Source organism: Bos indicus, chromosome 12 (genome assembly GCF_029378745.1).
Source record: "Bos indicus isolate NIAB-ARS_2022 breed Sahiwal x Tharparkar chromosome 12, NIAB-ARS_B.indTharparkar_mat_pri_1.0, whole genome shotgun sequence".
NCBI lineage: Eukaryota > Metazoa > Chordata > Mammalia > Artiodactyla > Bovidae > Bos > Bos indicus.
Genome location: NC_091771.1, coordinates 26,291,874 through 26,302,527, shown reverse-complemented (window position 1 = coordinate 26,302,527; position 10,654 = coordinate 26,291,874). Strand labels below are relative to the sequence as shown.

Below are 10,654 nucleotides of genomic sequence, written 5' to 3'. Positions count from 1 at the left end.
ACTGGTGTTATATTTCTGGAAAACCCAGAACCAAACCAAACCAAAGCAAACTAATTCAACTTTGGGATACATTAACAGAAAATCTGTTTCTAAAGATGGAGGTTCAGGGTAAGAGTTTCCCTCTGTTTTATACTGTCTACATTCAACTAGGATTTGGAGTACTTTGTTCAGATAAAACTTAGAGGAAAGCAAAGAAATTTGCTTTTTAAAGGACAGCTGAAGGGAATGGGAACATTTAGCCTAGCCAACTGCTGTTTTCTTTTTTTTTCTGGTCACATACAAGGTGCAGGAGACACACAAATAATTACAGTGTAGTCTTTTCCCACAGCCAGAGAAAGGAAACATTATTTATTGACACTTGCTACTAAGTTAAATACCTTAAATGTATTAGCTCCTTTCATCCTTTAATCCTATCAATCTCTACTTTGGGTTGGGTAAAACAGGGCTTTGAAGAGAAGTCATTTGCCCAAGATCACATGGATAAGTGGGTAGCAAAACTGGAATCCAAACCCAGGTTCCACTGAGTCTGGAGCCTATGTTCGTAACCACTACATAGTATTGCCTCTTGAAACTCAGAGCTTCATGGGCTTATCTTTGAAGGACTGTCCTTTGGAAGTATGGGTATGCATCTATTAAAGCATGAATGCATACACAATTGACATTTACTACATAAAATATTTTTAATCTGGAGACTTAAAAATGAACATTATAGGTAATCTCTTTTATATTTCAAAATACTGTTAATGCAAATGCTAAGTTATTTATGTCTTTCTTAGAAAGAGGCTTTGTTGACTATAAGGAAACAGACCTGCTTGAATTTTCAAAACTTTATGTTTCAGAGGGCAGTACTGAAACTATAGTACATGTAACTGCAATTATAAAGACTTGCATGTGGTTATAATTGTTCTTACAAGTGTTTATAGGTAATTCAACACAGATTGTTCCTGTATATCAAGTGTACAAGGACATATTTACTATATGCTGGCTGCTGAGTTGAAATTATTTCATTGAATTCTCACTCCCTGTGGGATAGATAATCTCACCCCTATTGGTGAATAGAAGATTGAGTTCAATAACTTGAGGAGACTGCACAGGTGGTTAGTTGTGAGTGTGGTTCAAAGGCCTGTGTACTTTCCACCACACCACACCGACTTCAAGGAGCTGCCAGGGAACTGGTGAACACTTTTTAAAGTCTAAAAGTAGCAAGAAGTAGAACCTGCTGTCATATTGAACAGCAGGGTAAAAAGAAGCTAGTATGATGACCTTTCAATCTGGATTTACAGATATAAGATAGATATATCATTTTAAACTTGCACATGAAAAAAGTGCTTGCAAAAGTAGATGTTATTCACTTGGGATATATAAAAGGAAATAGGTGGATATACGTCACAGGATTTTTCTATGGCAGCATATCTAAGTCACACTATTAAGATCTAGAGGTTGCTTTCAATGTTTCTAACATTTTATAATTCACTTGCTATTTAATTTATATGGACATACCAATCACCATTTCTTTCAGAAATTTTTGCTGAATTATTTTAATAATTCAATTACTTCAGGAAAAGTTTAAACAGAAGCACACAATCAAGGACTAATCCAAGCACCGGTCTTGAGGAATTTTGGTATACATGACTTATGGCACTTCAGATTTTAATGCATCCCAATAACCCAGGAGTTAACTTGACTAGCCAATCCAATTAAACATGAGCACTAACAAATCGGATTATGACAGATTTGTATATTGACTATTTTCAATTGAGTTGACAGTTAAAATGATTTGAATATACCTCAAGATACCTAATAGTTCTGGTGTCTGACAATATATTTCTATTGAAAAGGGTATACCTCATGAAATATTAAAAAAAAATTACATCCTTCATTTTGAGATAAACACTAGTCCTGCCTATTTAGTTTTAATTCGACACGAGCGGCAAGACTGTTGTGTACATTTTAATTTTCAAAAGTAAAACTATTTTTTTTTTCATTCTCTATACGTGAAGACACAGAAATCTATTACTTTAACCACAAATTAAGACTGGCAGAGAATTACTTATATTTTAAGATAATTCTCAAAATCCTCTGAATTGTACATGCCTAACAAAAAGGGGCGCATCATTAGTTGGCGTCATACCTGAGGATCATTAAGGATTTTTTAAATGTGGGATTTGTCGCTCCCACCACCTACTACCCCACAGTGTCACACGGTGCAGCCTTTTTAATCTGGGAGGTGAGTTCAAGAACTGTTTGTTGTTCAGAGCTCCATCCAGAGAGGATCACTGTTTGACAAGTTCTATTTTAAGTCGTGCCTGTGTGTGCAGGTGTCAGCCTCTTTGATGGCTGTAGAAAAAGACCCATTATACTCCATCTGTATCCTTCCCCCGACAATGCAGGATTATTCCCCACAGTGCGTTCGTTTCTGCTTTGCCAGCCACTTTTTTTCACTGGGTAATTCCAAGGCGGGCAGGCGGACAGGACTGAGGGAAGGGCCTGAGGGGGCAGAAAGAGGTCGTCTGCCACTCCCCTACCTTACAAGGCACGTGGCACTGGCTGTAGCAGCTGCTGGATGCGACGACGAAGATGACGAACCTCTTCCTAGCAAGAGGATAGTGAGGGAATAAGGAGGTGGCAGCGAAGGCGAGACACACACTCGGGTGTCCTTCCCCACAGGGAGAGTCCACCCTCAAGGGAAAAACTCTGAGGAAACCACCACCCGCCCCGCCTCTGCCAGCTCGCCCCAGTGTCTGGCAGCGGTCCCCATGCACCTGCTCACCTGTCTATCCGTTCAGGGCGGTTGGGGGAGGGACGAGGGGTGTCGGGTTGGGTGGGTGGAAGGGGAAGGAGGGCAGGGCGAAAGAGGGGGTGCACGAGGGCTCCGCCCCCCCGGAGGCTCTGCGCAGGCGCAGTGGCCGCTACCGCAGGCAGGGGGCGGCAACATGGCGGAGTGAGCGGCGGCGTCGGGGCTTCACAACAACAGTGGCGCCTGTAGCAGCGGCGGCAGTCACAGTTCTGAGCTTCAGCGCCGGCCAGCGCCGCAGGCAGCTGCTCGCGCCCCAGGGTTATTCCGAACGGCGGCAGCATCTCCGCGGGGGGCGGGCCGGGCCGGACGGACTGGGAGGGGGAGCGTGAGGAGGCAGCGGCGGCGGCAGCGGCACAGCTGCTGGGCGGGCACTGCCGCTCGCCGGGCAGCGGTTAGCGGCGCCGCCACCGCCGGGAATAAGCCTGAGAATAACCCACCGCCTCCGCCGGGGAGGGCGTCGGAGCGGGCCGGGTCGAGGCGCAGGCGGGGAGCGGGCCCGGCGCCGCGGCGCTGGTGGATGCTGGGGCTCCGAGGCGACGGCCGGGGGGCGGGGGCCGAGGCAGGTATAACGGTACCGGCGGCGGCGGCGCCTCGGCTCTTCCCTTCTCGTCAGGAGGGGGGCAAATGGCGAGCGAGAAGCCGGGCCCGGGCCCGGGGCTCGAGCCTCAGCCCGTTGGGCTCATCGCCGTCGGGGCCAGCGGCGGCGGAGGCGGCGGGGGCAGCGGCGGCGGTGGCAGCGGGGGCAGCGGGATAGGGGAGTTGAGGGGGGCGTCCGGCTCCGGCTCGGTGGTGCTGCCCGCGGGGATGATTAACCCTTCGGTGCCGATCCGCAACATCCGGATGAAATTCGCAGTGTTGATTGGACTCATACAGGTCGGAGAGGTCAGCAACAGGGACATCGTGGAGACGGTGCTCAACCTGGTAAGGGGAAAGGCGTGCTCGCCATCTGCCTCCCAGCCCCGCCACGGCCTGCCTTCCTCCCCAGGCGCTGGCTCCCACCCCTGCACCCCCCTCCCCGGGTCCCACACGCAGCGCGTCCCCGCGAGCACAGATCGTCCAGCGGGTATCGCCCAGCGGGTGAGCTGCCTGCTCGCTGCCAGAGCCACGCCACCTCCCCGTTCTCTCCTCCGGTCCTCTCCTGCCGCCTGAGCGCAGTGCCCAACTTCACACCGCCTAGGATCACTTTTCATGACTGCGAGTCGTCAGTCGTCCCTGGCCGTACAGGGTTTGGGTCTTCTTGAGAGTTTATGGTCACGGGGAGAGGAAGGCCTCCTTTTCTCTGGGGTCCTTCCTGCCACACTCTTATAATTGTCGGTGCGGTGGCTCTCCCAGGATGAAAGCCTTGCCCCTGGAGCCTAAATTCCCCGGTGCTCCTGAAACGTGAGAAGCACGTCAGCTCCAACTTGAGCAGCTGGGTTGTGATGTTTTCGAACGAGGAGGAAAATGATGCAGTTTTGCATCTGCTTTTAAATATATTCCCAGACTGTACTGGAGAGTGCTGTGTCTGTTTCTCCTCCCCCACCCCCCCCCACCCCCGCCCGCATCTCTTTTTAGGTAGCCTTTCTTTCTTTGTAATACGGCCCTGAATACACTGACCTCGTAGTCATTTTTTTGTGCACATGAGGTGTTAAAATGTGGGGGCACCTAATCATACAGGTTGGTTTCTATGGTTGCCTTCAGAGAGCGTGGCATGTGGCTAAAGACCAGAGGAAAGGTGTTAAATTCAGTCCTAGGCTTTGGTTTCTTACATGATAAGAAAGAGTTACTGCAGAACTGTGTATGACTTAATGTTTGGCGATATCTATCTACGGAGAGGCTAAGAATCTTCAAGATGTCAGGGAAAGACATGGGGAAGAACTAAAGAGAGGAGAATCATAGATTTCGGATAATAAGACTAGTTCATTTAAGATTAGTTCATTTTTTTTTTTTTAATGCCTTGTAAATGCAGTTTTTGCTGCAGCACAGCTTTTTAAACAGTTTCCTCTGCAATATTTAGCCTTTGACAAAATGTCAGGTTGGGTTTTGGAAGGCAAGGCTTAAATCAGGAGCAATCAGTTGACTATTGTATTTGATGTGGAGTCACAGGAATATAAAAATATGCTTATAAGGAGATTTGATAACACCCATGCAGTCAGAATTTTCAGCTAAGCAATTATTTTTATTTGATCTATTGGGAAACTGAAAGAAAGCTGCAGCAGCAGTGCCCTGAGACAGGAATTAGATAATGTCTATGGTATATGTACCTCTTAAATGTACAGAAAAGTTAAAGCTGTTGGGTTTTGTTTGTTTTTTATCTTTTTCTTTTTGTTTTTTTTTTTTTTTTTCTTGCTTGGGTGTCAAGTGAAAGATAGGAAAATATCTGACTTTTCTTTGTTATATTTATTACTGTTTAAGTACCAAACATTTCTTTGTACTTCTGTGTACCCTTCAAACAAATCACCACAAGAAAGTCAGTATAAGTTTGGGGGACTGTCACTTCCTTGGTATAACCAAATTCTTTTCAAAACGCTAATAGAAATACTGTTTTCTTGGACATTTTAATTTTAACCAGCAGCCAATAGGAGGTCAGTACTTGCCTTTTTTAAAGAGATGAAATCTCAAAATATGTTAGTAGGTTAGCAGGTACTGTTCTTCTGTTAATTTAAAAGAAAACATTTAAAGTTTTTTGTTTTTTTTTAACAGTTTTCTAATACCATTTTTACCTTAGATGATGTGATTTTAGGTTATTTTAAGAAGTATTTATATGCTTACCTAATACATTTTTCTGTGAGAAGAGGCAATAGAGACTGTTACAAGCTGGAAACTGATTTGAATGTGTAACCAGTTTGGACTCTGCAGCAGTAGCAATGTATGCTGGATCAGTTCTTAACAGATGGGGTTCTATAGATATATAGTAGGTTAAGAAAGGAAGTGAAATATTTCTGTTGAGGTAAAAAAGAATTTTAACTATCTTCAGTGCACTGAAAATCTGGCTTGAAGTCTCCATATGCAAACATTATTAAAGGTTAACTTTACTGGTAAGCTTAATTAGAGTAACCAGAAATAAGTTAATACTGACATGGTACATCCCCAAATCCATTTAAGATGTAACTGCATTGGTTTTGGCCGTTAAAAATCAGGTTTAAAATTTCTTTGTACATACTTAATGACTACAGTTGATAGAAACTTTGGGGGAAAAGAATAACAAAAGCATCTATTACTATTAAGTTGTTAAGTATATTGGTTGTGGAATGCACATTAGCCATTTGCAGTGTAATATTTCTGGAATGGAAGGTTTAGTGCTTTATCTTTCCCATATACTCATGATGAAAGTGTCATGTGAAAATTTGTTGATTGAGAAAATATTTGAAGATCAATATGTTTAAAAATAATCATCAAACTTAATTCTGTTTACTTAATGAGTATATCAGTAAAATCAATTTAGGGCTCTCTGTGACCTGCTAAAGGTTGGAAGCCTCTATGTCTCTTAAAATGAGGTTGTTTTTTTTTTGTTTTTGTTTATGATCTTAATTTAAAACATTAGATTAAAATGTAGTTGGGAATAATGAAATATGTATCACAGTGCTTTCTATGACAGAAAAGAAAGGAAGAACTAATGAAACTTGAAAACAAAACAGTTCCTGGCTTAAAACCCTGTCTCAGCCACCTTTGTCAAAATATTTTTTGTCCTGTATATTCTTTTTCTTTATATGATGAAACTACTAATACTTGGTTTTTAGGTTTCTCACATACTTTACCCAAAGAATTAAAAGTTTTATAGAGCAAAGTTGAAGTTTACACTAAAATGTAAGACTAGTTTAATACAGCCATGGTTGTAAGTTTGGGTCCTTTTTTGACCAGAGGTAGAGATCCATTTCCACTGTTAGGTGGATTATGGGAATTTGTTGAAGAATCACCAATGGAATGAGAAATAAAATGAGTAATTTCCACTGTAGATGAGTGTATTTGTATGATGATATTATAGTTCACTTGAAACGTTCAAATATGAGATGGATAGGATCAGGGATATGAGTAAGTTAATTTGTAAATAAATTACAGTGAAAGTATATTGTCAAGGATTTTGCATCACAGCTTTACCAATGGAAAAAACTGATCATCGACAAAGTTTGGCTTTGGGAGGTATTATTTAATGTGGCAGAATAAGAGCATTTAGCTATAGAAAAGGAATTTTGTTGGCTGTTTCAATTATGAAACAGGTATACTAGGCATACTACTTAATCCGTTGCTTACTTTATAAACACAATATATGTTTATATAAGGTTTTTACTTCCTTGAAGTAAATTCTGTGTATACATAACATGTTCTTTGTTTATAACATGAAAGTATCTTATTATAGATTTTAATACAAACATTTTTAGAACAGATAAAATGCAACATTAATGTTTACTTAATTCACAATAGGTTTATTTTTTGGAATTGCTGCCTTAGGTAGTATAAATCTATAGGATTTGATTTTTTCACAAATCATGCAATATACTAGTATATCTTTAATGGTAGAAAACATTTCCTTTGATTTTTTTTTTTACATTCTAAGTGGTATACTGTATATTGTATTAAAAGTATAATAAGATACTTTGAGGGGATTTTATGGGCTAAGTTCCTCTCTACTCTTGATATATGGATTGTGGTATTATTGTTAAAAAGAAATTTAAAAGATTTTCCCTTCTGTACTTGAATGTGACAGTGACTTTTATTCCTTAGAGTTTTTTTCATCTGCAGCTTCATAATCAGAATAATTTAATTTTAAAGATATTTATAATTTCACGAACAAAAGATGTGTTCTGCTTTTGAACTAAATTTCTTTTAAATATATGTAGTTGGATTTTTGAGTCATGGAAGCCCTTAATATCAACAGAACCACATTTATTTATATTAAAATAGAATTTCCTTCATTTTATGTTCATATGTAAGTCCTTTCACATTAATTTGAATTATATTTTATTCTTATTATTAGGTATTGAAAACTAAATTGAGTGTGTATGTAAATATTGGGAATTTCAATATCCTGAGGAGTTCTGAAGTTTTCTTTTAAAATATTAATTTAGTTGTATTAATACAACTAACCACTAAGTAGAATGTGTTCTATGAGTTTGTGATCAAGTTATAGTAATTTTAAATAAGTATTTTTTGTATTGCTCGTCAGTTTTTGGCAAATACTTTGTAGTTAATTAAATGTATCTCAAGGTTCTCTCATCTTTTGCTCTACGTTCTCCAAATACAGTGTCAAATTTATTGGTTCCAGCTTCCATTTTGGATCACTGATGTGGCAGTATTGTAAAAATCAGTTGTCCACATTTTTGATTATTTACTTTAATAGTAGTTTGCATCAGTTTCATAGGTTTTTTTTCATTTCTTGCCTCTAATTGTGATATTTTGTGCAGTGTCAGCATATTTCCTTATTATACAAAGATACAACCATCATTTTCTAGTTTTGTGTATGCTATTTAGTCTCTAGTTATTTATACATGTTTCATTGCCTATGCTGTGAACTCTGTGAGGGCGGAAGGCTATGTTATGTATACTTTTTTTTTTTGGTATTTCTGGCTCTTGGATAAGTTAAGTGAATTTTGAGAATGTACAGGACACCATTATTAGGCAGTAGAGGGCAAGTTTCTGAAATTCTGTTCAGCAGTAGGGTCCGGATCCAAGATCTTGAAATAAATGACTCATATAAAGTTAATGTATTTCCTGTTCTTACAATTAGAAATATTTGTTGACTATATATGAATGTTTTCTATGTAGGGTATTACTCTATAAGTTAATATTATTTTGAACTGATGTCTTAGAATAAATAAGAATCTGTTAATTGTTTTTTGGTATATATTGTCAGATATATACACTCATAACTAAGAACATGTTATTTTAAGTAAATTATGTGTGTGTATATATATATATATATATATATATATATATATATGGCATTGAATAGAAATTAAAAATATTGTTACTATTTGTCATGTTACCAGGAATAGTGGACATTTCTTTTTTTGTCTATCTTGCATACATTTCTGCTTTTTGGTAATAGTACCCCACTTTCCTTAAATGAACCACTCATCCTCCATTCTTAGTTCAGCTGGTTCAGATGGATTCACATGGGCTGGTGTATAACCCAGACATGTCCAGAATCACCATGACTGCTTCCTAGGTGAGCATTTAATCTGAGGGGAGCCACAGGATCAGTCACAGGACTTGAACTGAAATTCTTCCTTTTGGGGTTGTTGAATTGGTAGACCCATTCTATAGCTGTGGGGTTTGACCAAATGTTAGAATTGACCTATGTTAGAATTTGACCAAGTATGAAGCCAAGAGAGAGAAATATATATATATTTTTAAGAATTAAAAAAAACATATTTCTTACTTTTTGGCTGTGTCAGGTCTTAGTTGCAGCTTCCAGGATCCTTGTTTCTCTCTAGAGGTGGCCTGAAGGCTCAGTAGTTGCAGAGCCCTGGGCTTAGATACCCCAAGGCATGTAGGATCTTAGTTCACCTGCCGGGGGTCAAACCTTTGTCCCCTGCATTGGAAGGTGGATTCTTAACCACTGGACCACCAGTGAGGTCCCCAGAGACCTGTATCTTGATGCTGCTTGAGCACCTGGAGTTCTTTGTCTGTGGTGATCATCTTCTAACCGTTAACGTCTCTGTTGTAAAGTTTATTATTTTTTATTGTTATTACTTTCAAATCAGCGTAAATTGCATTTTTGTCACTTGGAAAAATTTCCTTGCTAGCTTAGACATTAATAACTGGAAATGGGACAATGTGGGAACAGATCCTGAACGTTGAAATGGAGTGCAAGGCAGTGAGGACTGCTTTCCCCCAGCAATTCCTTTTAAGGAATTATGAAACAGCTCTTTCAATTGTTACCTGGGTTGTTACCTGGGTTGTCTTTGGCCATAGAGCTGCTGAGGCTGGAACTTTAGGGATTCTCAAGTGTTTTGGCCAATTTTTGCCTCATAAGAAAGGAATTTTCTTTGGTCCAAGCTGGCATGCTTGGAAGAAGAGAGGGAAGAAGGGATTGTGTTTCCAAGTAAGAGAGGCCTTTTCTGCCTATAGCTGCCATCTAAGAGAATCAGAAAATCAAGAATCTTGAAGGTTGGAAATTCTAATTTTTTTTTTTAACTTTGTACTAAAATTAGTAAGAGGAAAGACAGGAGTTTAAATTAAACTCAGGCAAAGTTCTGGTTTACAGCTTTTCTCAAGCACCTCATCCATTCTAGTCCCAGTCTCCTGACCAAAGTAACAGTCCAGTTACTAAAGAGTTTTGAAAAAGGATCCAACCAGGGAACAAATGATAGAGTAGCTGTACCTCCTCTTCCAGCATATTATTTCACATTGCTTCAAGGAAAATCATTAAACAGAGGCTTTTAATGGGTGAGTAATGTGAAGGCTTATTGCTATGAGATTCAGTATTGCTATGAAACTTAAAAGACAGTTTGGTATCTTGACAAGATCTCTGGCTTTGGTTGCTAGTTCAACCAGTTGACTGAAGTAAATTGACCAAAAGTTTATTGAGCTTTTAGGGGCACTATTTCCAGGATAACCTCAAGCCTGGTAAACAAAGTCTTGTATTCTTTTTACGTCTAAGGCAATTCTCAGCCTCAATAAGAGGAAGCGGGCTACTAAAACAGTACAGCTGCTAGAAGGAAGATCTGAGGCCATAGAGGATAATGGACAAGTGAGGTCTTCTGAGGCGGTGGTGCATCACCACCATGATGATGGTGATGCATCCAGATTGGTTGATCAAGAGACTCCATTGCTACGACAGGCAATTCTTGCTACTCTGATCAGTAGTATATGGTCTATTGGTTTGAATTAATAACCATGATATGTTTACTGTTGGTTTGTGAACTGGTCCATATT

General features: G+C 40.0%; 1 protein-coding gene across 5 annotated transcripts in view; it reads left to right on the top strand.

The window, feature by feature from the left end:
* Positions 1-3,317: 3,317 nt before the first annotated feature.
* The window catches only part of NBEA (neurobeachin), a 674,548-nt gene continuing 667,211 nt past the window's right edge, over positions 3,318-10,654 (top strand). For 4 of the 5 annotated variants that reach the window (XM_070800567.1, XM_070800569.1, XM_070800566.1 and 1 more), the window contains exon 1: positions 3,318-3,718. In XM_070800567.1, the coding sequence (XP_070656668.1) occupies positions 3,422-3,718 (297 nt within the window). In that variant the 5' untranslated portion in view covers positions 3,318-3,421. The remainder of the gene's footprint in view (positions 3,719-10,654) is intronic. The other variant, XM_070800568.1, reaches the window with a different exon arrangement.